Source organism: Psammomys obesus, unplaced genomic scaffold (assembly GCF_907164565.1).
Source record: "Psammomys obesus unplaced genomic scaffold, mPsaObe1.curated_primary_1811, whole genome shotgun sequence".
Taxonomy (NCBI): Eukaryota; Metazoa; Chordata; class Mammalia; order Rodentia; family Muridae; genus Psammomys; species Psammomys obesus.
The window spans coordinates 7,428,077-7,440,196 of NW_026585895.1; the positions used below are offsets into that span (position 1 = coordinate 7,428,077).

A 12,120-nucleotide genomic window follows, 5' to 3' on the forward strand; every position below is an offset into this window, starting at 1 on the left:
CGTTTTGGCTTGCATTTCCCTGATGGCTAATGAGGTTGAGCATTTCTTTAGGTGTTTCTCTGCCATTCGATATTCCTCTACAGAGAATTCTCTGTTTAGCTCTGTTCCCCATTTTTTAAGTGGATTACTTGGTTTGCTGCTTTTCAGCTTCTTTAGTTCTTTATATATACTGGATATTAGCCCTCTGTCAGATAGAGATTTGGTGAAGATTCTTTCGCAATCTGTAGGCATTCATTTTGTTTTGATGACAGTGTCCTTTGCTTTACAGAAGCTTTTCAGTTTCATGAGGTCCCATTTATTAATTGTTGCTCTTATTTATTTATTAATTGAGCCTGTGCTGTTGGTGTTCTGTTCAGGAAGTTCTCTCCTGTACCAATGAGTTCAAGGCTTTTCCCCACTTTTTCTTCTAACTGATTTAATGTGTCTGGTTTTATGTTGAGGTCTTTGATCCACTTGGACTTTAGTTTTGTGCAGAGTGATAAGTATGGATCTATTTGCAGTTTTCTACATGTAGACATCCAGTTAGACCAGCACCATTTGTTGAAGATGCTATCTTTTTTTCCATTGTATGGTTTTGGCATCTTTGTCCATTTGCTCAACCATGTTTGTAGCAGGTTTATTTGTAATAGCCTAGAAGCTGGAAACAATCCAGATGCCCCTCAACTGAAGAATGGATACAGAAATTGTGGTATATTTACACAATGGAATATTACTCAGCAATAAAAAAAAAAAAAAAAAACAAAGACAAGGAAATCATGAAATATGCAGGTAAATGGTGGGAACTGGAAAAGATCATCCTGAGTGAGCTATCCCAGAAGCAGAAAGACACACATGGTATATACTCACTCACATAGACATATAATATAGGATAAACCTACTAAAATCTGTACACCTAAAGAAACTAATCAAGAGGGAGGACTCTGGCATGCTCAATCCCCATCCCGAAAGGCAAAGAGAATGGATATCAGAAGAAGAAGAAAACAGAAAACAAGTTAGGAGCCTGCCATAGAAGGTCTCTGAAAGGCTCTGCCCTGCAGACTATCAAAGCAAATGCTGAGACTTATGGCCAACTGTGGGGCAGAGTGCATGGAATCTTATGAAAGAAGTGGGAAATAGAGGACAGGAGCTCCACAAGGAGAGCAACAGAACCAAAAAAATCTGAGCACAGGGGTCTTTCCTAAGACTCATACTCCAACCAAGGACCATGCATCGTGATAACCTAGAACCCCTGCACAGATGTAGCCCAGGGCAGTTCAGTGTCCAAGTGGGTTCCATAGTAATGGGATGAAGGATTGTCTCTGACATGAACTGATTGGCCTGCTTGTTGATCACCTCCCCCTGAGGGGGGAGCAGCCTTATCAGGCCACAGAGGAAGACAATGCAGCCACTCCTGATGAGATCTGAGAGACTAGGATCAGAAGGAAGGAGAGGAAGACCTCCCCTATCAGTGGACTTGGGAAGGGACATTTTTGGAGAAGAGGGAGGGAAGGTGTGATTGGGAGGGGAGGAGAGAGGGGTTTATGGGGGGATACAAAGTGAATAAAGTGTAATTATTAAAAAAAAAACAAAAACAAAAACAAAAACAAAAACAAAAATGCTGTTCCAATTGAACTGACTTTGTGAAGAAATCCATGCTCTGCCACAGCCCAGTAGCCAAATCCTGTACCACTGTCTTACAGGGACCCCTTGGCCCCATAACCTGCTTTGGGAGGTAAGAGGCTGGGAACTTTTCTGCCTCTTTGTTTGCAGTGTTCAGCCATGATTTACCTACCCTTCGGGACAGAGAATAGGAAGCAATGTTTTGAGGCTGATGAGGTATAGATGTCAGATTTGAGCAAGATACGATTGTATTAGGAGTCCTTTGAAAAATAATTTAGGAGGAGCATTTATATTCAAGGATTGTTAGATCCAGCCCTAATCATCTTGTTTTGATAAAAGTTTTAAACTGGAATATTTTAGGCTTATAGCTTCTGTGTGCTTCTGTGTCATACCATAGGGAAAGCCAGCACACATGATTTATTTTAAGCAATGAAGTTTTTATTTTTTTTAATTTTTTATTTTTATTAATTACACTTTATTCACTTTGTATCCCCCATAAGCCCCTCCCTCCTCCCTTCCCGATCCCAACCTCCCTCCCCCTTCTTCACGCATGCCCCTCCCCAAGTCTACTGATAGGGGAGGTCCTCTTCTCCTTCCTTCTGATCTTAGTCTATCAGATCACATCAGGAGTGGCTGCATTGTCATCATCTGTGGCCTGGTAAGGCTGCTCCCCCCTCAGGGGGAGGTGATCAAAGAGCAGTTTTTATTTTTAAGGTTAATTTTCAATATATTTTTAATTAGTCATAGGTAAAAATGTACAGTCTGTGGTTTAATGGATATTATTATTTATGATTTTAAAAGCACCTTGCTAAAGATGAAGTATTAGTGTAGACGTATAGCAAAGATGAGCAAAGCGGCATGCATGAATTAGAGTTTGGTAGATATCTGTATCATTTTATCCGTTGTGTTTCACACATTACTGGATGGAAAGTATTTTACACAGACTGAAAATAAAAACTATCAAGATAAAAGGCTCTTTTGATACTTTGAATATTTGGGGATTTAAATAACTGCTAATTAGGTTGGTCTGCTTTATTTTTAAGCCTAATACAAATTGGTAGGCTAATATGTCCATTGGAGCCATCAGGAAGTGTTTAGATACACACATCTGCAAATAAAAGAAATATCTCATGTTTTCTTTCATGGCATTTGAGGATTTGCTTTGCTCACCAGTGACTCTTTTTTTTTTTTTTTTTTTTAGCTTAGTTCTGTTTCATCTAATTCTCATGCAATAAAATTCAAGGACTGTGGATGTAGGACAGTGATAACACTTGCCCAGCATGCAAGAGCCTCTAGGTTAGGATGTGAGTGAGACCTTTTTTCCCAACCCAGAAAACGTACGTTTACACCGCCATCTGTTTCTATAGCGGCGACTCATTTACGATCATATCTCCCAGCTCTTAAACATGTACCAGAAATTGGCTAATTCTAATAATTTTAATTTTTTTAGTTTTGGAGAGTTTTATATCTGAGTACACTGTGTTTGTCTGGTTTCTAACTTTGTCCTCACCATCTTGTCCAGTGCTCCCTATCCCTTCTCAGACTCATTACGTCTTCTCCTATAATTATCATTGTGTTTTATATACATACGTATTCACGTGTGTCTTCTATTATTGTATGTGGTATCTATATCAATAATTCTGCCTTCTTTCTTGCTGTATGTACGTTCCCCCAAGTGCTAATTTTATACTTTGTTGATTTATAACCGTGATCAGGGATGGTATTTCTTCTCTCTCAAATGTCATCAGCTTATCCAAAGTTAAACCCCGAGCTAGGGAGATTTCCTGGTTGGTGGTGTCAGCTGATCTGTCCTTGTTTGAGTCACACCTGTTGATGGTTAATTCTTCGCTAGTCATCTGCATTGTTTGTGACCTTCCAGTTGTCTGATGTTGTGGCTTGAGGGATTAGTTTCTGGGGTACACAAGAGAATCATCACTTAGTCTCTTTTCATCTGCTCTGCAGATAGAATTGCTTCTTTTTCTAGGTGTGATGACTCTGCACTAGGCCTTTTTCTGTGGCTGAAGACTTTCATTACTGTATATTTTCTCCAAATATGTATGTTTTATACGGAAGCCAAAAGGAATCACAGGCTATAAATTGAAACCTTGCTTGATTAATATTTAAACAAGGATTGCATATTAACCAGTCTCTTACACGCACCTGAGCATTCATTTGTAATATACTTTCTGATACAGTGACTTTCAATCCATATGACGGGAAAGCTAATAAATTATCTTAAAATAAAGATGCACACTTTCTGTTCTGTAAGAAGAGCCTGACATTTACAACTTTGTTGTAAATCAAAACTTAAGAAGTTAAATACATCTGTGGTAACTGTCACTGAGGTCATTCAAGACCATCCTGAGTATTATCGCTCCCGTCGATGAAAACATTAACAGCTTAATTGTAATCCTAATACGTGGATCTCTGTTCTTCGGGCAGTACGGCTCCTTAACATTTCTCATGCCTCCTTTTCGATACTAGAGTGAGAGGCAGGCAGTGATTCTCTTGTGGTCCTTTTGTGTTATGGCTTCAAACAGGTTTGTTTTGCTTTTGTTTTTATTCTTGATTCCCAGAGACAGGAATGTTCCTGATGAGTGAGACTCCCTAATAGCCTCATTTGGGAACTAAGAGTTAAACCCTTTATAGGAGTTACTCTGCTCCTCTCATTTGCCCACAGTGCTGTCTTTTCTTTGAAGATAATTTTGACTTTCTGTTCTCGATCGTTTGCTCTTCAGATGGACCCTGTACAGAAGGCTGTCATTAACCACACGTTTGGAGCCTCCATTCCCCCCAAGAAGAAACAAGTTATTTCTTGCAATGTCTGCCAGCTTCGCTTTAACTCGGACGTGAGTATCGCCTTTTTATTGCTCTCTGAAGTGTGTCGGGCTGATGCTGATTGGTGTGAATACAAATAAGTCTCTCCATGTTTGTGTGCCCTGCGGCATCTCAGCTCAGGTCCCTCCTGGTAGTCCACACGCTCCAGAGTGTCCATTTTCCAAGCAACTTAGATTCAGTGCTTCAAATCTGAGCAACAGGGCAAGTGGTTGATGATAAAAATTGAGACATTCTCCGCACAGTCCGCCTCACCTGTACTGTTCTATACTTGATCCCAGCAATTCCATTTGCTTGCAAAGATACTTGAAAATGTGAAAAAATCCAGTGAATGAAGAAGACCACTGTTATTTTTTTGAGAAGAACTCACACATTTCATGCATTGTTCAGTCTTAGTAAATATCCCAAAGCATGACATATCATACAAGTTATGTTTCCATTTCAGAGAAACGTAGGAAAAATTTTATTATAACGAGCCAACATGGACATTCTTCAAAAAGGATACCAAGAGAATGGTAACATCCAAGTAGATTTTGAAGTGTATAAAAAAAAAATAAAAAGCAAAAATAAATAACTGTAGAAATCTGATAATGTTTAACTGCCAGATAAAACCAGCTATGCTGCAGAGTCTGGGTACCGTATCTGGCCGTGGAACTTCCTGAGTTTCTGAACTCAGAAGCCATTTTGCAAAGAGTATACCACAGATTTAATGTGCTTTCAGAAATGGAAAAATAACAGATATCCTTCACATATACCATCAAGTGACATTTTCATAATTCTGCACAGTTAAGGCAATGAAATTTCACTCACTGGAAAAGAAGAGAAGTTGGTCATGATTTGAACAATTATATTTAGTGTGATTTCAACCAAGGTCTAATGAATGTTTAGAACCTCATAAAATTCCACAGTGAAGAATTGAAATGCACCTAAATAAAGAGAAAACAGGATGTTAATTCATTAGACAACCCAGTGTCATTGTGCTACCAGCTCTTCCTGTCAAGACAGCAGAATGAACACCCAAATCTTCTATTTTGTTAAAAATCACCTACTTCTCAGAGTTCACATACGAAAAAAGAAAAAAAAAATAGGAGTGTAAATGTTGAAGGTTTATACTTCCTGATTTCATTACTTACTGTAAAACCTACAATAATCAAGGTATATTGAAAACTCACTCCATCTTGGGGCAGGACAGATGACTCAGCAATGGAAAGTACTAATTTGCTTTGCGTTGCAGTCCCAGCACCATCCCTAACTCCAGTTTCCGGGGACCTGGCGTCCTCTGCTGGCCGCCGTTGGTACTGCACTCACAGTGCACCTGCTTCCGTGCAGGCAAAACAGGCCTATTCATAAAGTTAGATCAATCTTCTTTAAGTTCTCATCCAGTTCAGCACCTCAAGCCACGCTTGCCACTCCTAATTGTCATCAACACGTTTCTGCTTTTTATATAACCTTCCAGAGCTTGTTTGTGGAACAGTAACTAAATGTGAGTATATGTTTTTCTTTTTCTTACGTAGAGAGTAATATACACTCTTCCCTGCCTTGTTTGTTTTTATTGTGATCATGCATGTGTATTATTTTGCCTCAGTCTCTTTTTTTTTTTTTTTAAACATTTTGAGATTGATTTTTATTTCATATGCCTTGGTGTTCTGCCTGCATGTATATCTGGATGAGGGTGTCAGATCCCCTGGAACTGGAGTTACAGACAGTTGTGAGCTGCCATTCGGGTGTTGGGAATTGAACCCAGGTCCTCTGGCAGAGCAGCTAGTGCTCTTAGCCTCTGTGCTATCTCTCCAGCCCCGCCCTCTTTTTCTTGTGACAGGGTCTCTCACTAAATCTAGAGTTCATCTTTTCAGCTAGATTACCCGGCCAATGAGCCCCGGAGAGCTGATTGTCTCTGCTCCCCGGCACATGGCCACCACACCTGGCTCTTACACGGATGCTCGCCTCCTCATGCTTTCAGGACAAACACTTCGCCATTGAGCCACCTCCTGCCCTATGCTTCCCCCACTACACTGCTTTCCTGAGAAGCTGCTCTGTGAATGGGGAGCTTCCTTGACCCTTTTATTTGCAAATACAGTTGACAAAGACGCTTACGTCCTAAAAACCCTCAGTCCTAATAAGATGCAATTACTTCACAGAGGGGAAGTGAGTGAGCAGACAGAGTTGAAGGTGGCACCCTCCCTCATCCACTTCCATCTTGTGTGGCCAGTGCACAAGGCTCCTTAAAGAGGGAAGCGGAAGGCAGAAGAAACCGTCATTAACAGTTCACTGTAGGAAGAATTTGATTGCTCGCTAATGGCTTTGAAGTTAAAGGAAGGTGCCAGGGCTGTTCACCAGCTCTAGAAGCTCCACCAGGGAAGTCAAAAGGTGTTAGCCCAGAAAGACGCACATCCCCTTTCTGGAGTCCAGCTACATGGCAGTAAACTCACGTTGCTCTTAGCTTATGCTCTTTCCTGTGAACACAGGAGAAAGCCACATCATCAGATCTGTGAACATGACCCACGGGCTGTTCACGGAGTGCCCATTAGCAGTGTGGGCGTGCCGAGTCGGTGAGCATGGAGGCTCTGCCCCGCTCGTGAGCATTGCATACACTTTCACAGTCAGAACACAACAGAACCAGGGCGTAAGTCCGGGTGCCTCTCCTCTAAGCCTGCAGCTGTGCCTACAGAACTATTTCCTGTCATTCGCCTTTTCTCTATGGGTTAGTCGAGCCCCTCTTGGAAAACGGTGGGAGGTGGGACGTTTGGAGGAAGCAGCTTTCGCCAGCCAATGACATAACGCGGCTGTCTGGGTCTGTCTTCACACAGCGAAACTAGAACATCTTGGGCCTTCTGCTCAGTCAGAGTCCTCGCATGGGGACACACACCACTGATCCCACGCTTAGGAAGCAGAGGGAGAGGTGGTCTACATAGTGGGTTCCAGGACAAACTGGCTGCGTAGACCCTGTCTCCAAATTTAAAATTAAATAAAGAAATGGTTCTTGAACACAGGTTTAAGTTCTGGTTCTGAACTTGAGACGTGATACTAACACTGTTGGCCTTAGTTTTCCCCTCTATGATAGGAACTAAAATGGACCAGTCTAGCTCTGTGATTAAAAATAATTTTCATGGTATTGCCATCAGCAGAACAGGACATAAGCGCAACTGTCTTACAGATAGGACAGCTCAGAATTCTGCTTTCTGTTGTGTCTGGGAAGCCAGGTGTGCTGGCCTGCCCCTGCAATCCCAGAACCCAGGAGGCTGAGGCAGGAGGCAGGCGTTGATGGCCAGCCTTGCCTATGGAGTGACTGTGAGGCCCGGACGACATAGGACCTTGTTTGAAAAGCCAAACTACACAAAACCAAGAAAACCAGAAACTCATCTGTTCCTTGGGACGTTTGAGGGGAGGAGTGAGAGGTTTTTTTCTCTCTATTGTCCAGAACTTCTCATCCCTTTGGGTTGAGCTCACCAGCCTCCATTTTGTCTCTGAGTGCACAGATATGGACAGGGGCAGCTGCCCCTTCGTCAGCAGCTGACCACCAGCTCCCCATGGAGAGCAGAGAAAGGAATGAGATTTCTGAGTCACGCTTAGATTCTAGGCAATAAGACCACAAAAATCTGGATGGCAAGTTCAGAAATGTGACATACATGTTCCCAGTGTTTAGTAGCAGTACCATAATCTGCATAACTGAGCTTTCTAACTGAGCATTTTTTATTGGGGAGAAAGTTTATTATTTTATAATTACCCTATTTACATTTTAATGCAAGAATTAAGAAGATGCTCGCCCTTATTTCCTTTAATAACATTTCTAAATCAGCCAGACACTGAATTGGCTTCACTCTTCAGTGTAGAAAATATGTTTATTGAAAGATCTGGAAGGCAAATTTGCACAGTAAACAGACCGCACTGCACGGTTCCCTGTAACCCACATAAAACATTCCAGGGTAGGCCTCGCGCAGTAAAACTCAGGAGCGACCTAGTTTAAGCGCTCCGCAGCCCACTTTGTCCAGCTTTTATCATCTCAGTAGAACTCCACTGTTGGAAAGCGAAAGGCTACAGCTTTATTTACACAATGCAGCCTCATGTAAATGAGCGAGCATTAATCACAAACATTTCCCAAGTGAGCCTTTACAAATTGACACCATTGACTTTGCCAGAGGCAGGCACTGCAGTCCAGGAATAATACACTTTCCAAAAGAGTCCTGGACCTTTGCACAGATATGTGCAGTGCCAATTCCTCCTTTCTTCTTTTTCGTCTTTGTTTTTTTTTTTTTTAAATCCTAACCTAGGGTAAGCCAAAATTAGGTTGTTATGAGCCTCCATGTTCCTTTGCTCATCCACAAATGAGTGCTCTATAACTGTAGGATGGTCGTAAATTGGAGAGCCTGAGTAGGAATCTTTACCTATTAGCTGCAAAGTGCCATCTCCAGAGATGAGCCCCGTCAGGGAAATGAGCTAGCAGACACTTCAAAAGCCTTGAGGCAAGCATTCTTTCTCTTTTTTGGCTAGGTTGGAAGTTGAGAGATCACAAATAATTTTTAATTTGCATATTAATTTCAGTTCCTCAGAGGCTAGCAGTAAAAGGATCAAGAAAATACAGATGCAGTTTTATATAAGATTAGAGCAGGGAAACTTGGGTTTTTTAAGTGTTCAAAAACAGATGACATCATTACCGCCATCATTATCATCATGTCAGAAAACAGATCACTGTGAAAGGATCTTCATCCCACCTGGATCCCCAAGCTTCGTAGGGAAACAGGAACAAGAGCATAGTGATCTGAGTTTTGCAGACTGTAGATCAGGAATCGACTGTAAAAATTTGGAATTCATCGTGAAAGCCCAAATTATGAAGCATTATGCTAATGCCATGGGAGTTCATTACCAACACAGAGCTAACCCATCTGCCTCACAAAACCTGCATCACTACGTTTTGAATATCATCCTAACTTTGAACCCCATCGCAGTCCACATTCTCCTCATTTTATTTTACTTCTGACATTTGTAGGCTGGTGAGGTTCATTGACATTGTCCTGTCTGGGTTTCTGTATGGGCTTTGGTTTAGCCAGTACCTCTGCATTTAGCTTCCTGTCCTTGCTCTGCTTTATGTTTTCCTTTCTGGGGAATATGTAGAGATGACCTCATGCCGTTTCATTGATTGACCTCAGAGTATTATAGGTAGGCAGGAAGCTAAAGGTTTGCTTCAAAGATAAAATGGTGGGGTGGCAGCCGTTTGTGTGAACACCGCTGAAGGTGACTTCACTCTCCTCCTCTTGACTATAAACCTCTGAGATTCTGAAAATTGCAGTCATCAGAGATCGGCCGCAATTCCCAGGACGGCAGTTAGCAGGCAATTGGTACTTTGGTAAGCCTGGCACCTTCATTGTGGGGGGGGGGGGTGTCGTCTTACTCCCTTCCTTGGGCCCAGATTGCGTCCTCCAGGCTTTCTGCCTGTACCCTCCTTTCTGCCCCATCTTGTGTGAGTCCCACTTCCTGGTTTCTTTGGCAGTTAAAATCTCACAGTGCAAACCGTCCTGCCTTTTGTAAACAAACTTCATCCACCATGTAACATGCAAGAAGCCTTCCTGCTGCGTCTGCTAGAGGCTCTGGCATCTCTGTGGCCCACCCAGCAGAATCCTTCTCAGTCGCAGGGTTGGCTACAAAGCCACAGCTCTGGGTCCTTCCCACATGCTGCTGGTGGATTGTCCATCGCTTGGCTACCACACACAACTGTCCTCCTCTACCAGCTGTCCTGTGGTACCAAGTCCCTGCAGCAGCTGCCCTTCCTAGGAAACCTTTGAAAATGTCCCTTTCAGCAAAACCAGTACAGGCAGCTGGCCGCCAGGGTTTTGTGGAGTTCTGGCCCCATTTCGTATTCTCGAGGTTCTGCAACTTGCTGTTGACATCACAAGCTATCATCTTACCTCTGAAACATGTCTTCCCTCATTCTTCTTCGTGTTCTCTTTCAGACCATTACGTTTCTTCCTTCCTTCTCCACTTGCTCGTTTCCTCTTCCCCAGTGCCTTTTCCTTTTCTCTCCTCTGACACAGGAGATTAACAAATACACTGCTTTCCCTGACTTTCCTCAACATTGATAGTGTTTTCCTTTCCTTTAGCAGATTCTTTGCCTTCAATATAGAAAATCGATCTCCTAGCATTTGCTTCTCCCAAACCTAAGGTCCTGTCACGTGAATCTGTCCAACTTCTCTACATCCATTGAGGCTATACTCCAGCTGTTCCCTACCTCATGTATATGCCTCTAACCACTGCCAACCGTCTACACACATCTACCCTCTTGCTCCTGATAGGCCTACGGATAGACAGCCACTCCTCTATGGTTTCATTTGTGGAGACGCATATAAATTATATAAAGTAGACCTTCAATACTCAGGAGATCCACAGATAGTCAAAATCTTGAATGGGTTTGTACTGAAAACACAGACTGTTTCCCTTCACCTCATCCCCTAAACAACACAGCCTAAGAGCTATTGCACAGAATTTATGTTTCAGTGGTGTGGTCAACACTCTGGAGATGATTTTAAAAGAACACGGGCGGATATAGTCAAATCCCATGTCATTTTGTATAAGGAATTTCAGCGATCCCAGATTTTGACACTCAAGGAAGCTTCAGGAACGATCGCTCATGAACATGAGGAATAGCTACATGCCCATTCATGGAGAAGTTGTATGCGTCCGAGAACACTGGTGCCCAGTCATTTAAATTTTAAATTAAATTTTACCTGTGCCAGCATGACTGCTATTGGGGAAAAAAAAAGAGTCATGGATGTTGCCCTCACTGAAATGTGAGTGTGGGGGGAGGGCGGGCGGAGGGAACTGGAGAAGGCTGGACTTCAACAGAACTCTGCAGCAGCTGATTAAGTCAAGAGATGCTGAGGAACCCCCCGCCCCGTCTCAGTGTCGATCCCGGAACTGCAATGCTTAGGGTGAAATTTACATCTGCTACTAAGCAATATGGATTATAAGGAAAATTAATACTGTAACTTTGAAAACCCGGCCAGTTCTGTGAAGAGCAAAGGTACATTGCCAAAAATAGAAGGGTCAATAGCTTCCATGAAAGTCTAGGAAGTGATGGCCAGCTTTCACCAAACATTTTACATTTTTTCCCATAAATAAGACTATTTATATTGATTCTTAGGTTTGGAGGGTAGTGAAGCAGATAGGAGGTAATTAAAAGCATAAATCTCCAGAGCCTGAGAAGGCAATTCTCTGTTTCTCAAGACAGAGCTGACAAAATGATGAACATTTTTTGCTTCAACATGACAGAAATATAGCGTGATTACACGGAACAGGGACATAGGGTGCTAAAAGTTTTCTTCAATAGCTGCCATTAAACAAAGCTCTTAAAAGTTCTGTCAGCTTCTTGAGGGATATAGTAGTTACTCATTAAATTCTTCAGAACCTCACTTCCGAGGCAGTGCTGTGTGAGTACGAGAGCGTTGCAGTCCTCGGGATCCCCTTCTATTTTAAGTAGATAGGTAGGTAGGTAGGGCTGATCTTAAACATCCTGCTCGGGCTGAGGGGATGGCTTCCTCCAGTGAAGTGTTTGCCACGCAAGCCTGCGGGCCAGAGTGTGGCAGCAGGCTGCGGCAACAGGTGGAGCTTAGCTCTGAGTTCCGTGATAGACTCTGTCTCAGAAAAAGATGAACAATGGAGGAAGACAGTACCTGCTGGCTTCCGGTCTCCACACAG

General features: G+C 42.6%; 1 protein-coding gene across 6 annotated transcripts in view; it reads left to right on the plus strand.

Moving 5' to 3' along the window:
• The window catches only part of Znf385b (zinc finger protein 385B), a 286,071-nt gene that overhangs the window by 219,129 nt on the left and 54,822 nt on the right, over positions 1 to 12,120 (plus strand). For all 6 annotated transcript variants that reach the window (XM_055600670.1, XM_055600671.1, XM_055600672.1 and 3 more), the window contains one exon: positions 4,338 to 4,448. In XM_055600670.1, coding sequence (XP_055456645.1) covers positions 4,338 to 4,448 — 111 coding nt within the window. The remainder of the gene's footprint in view (positions 1 to 4,337; positions 4,449 to 12,120) is intronic.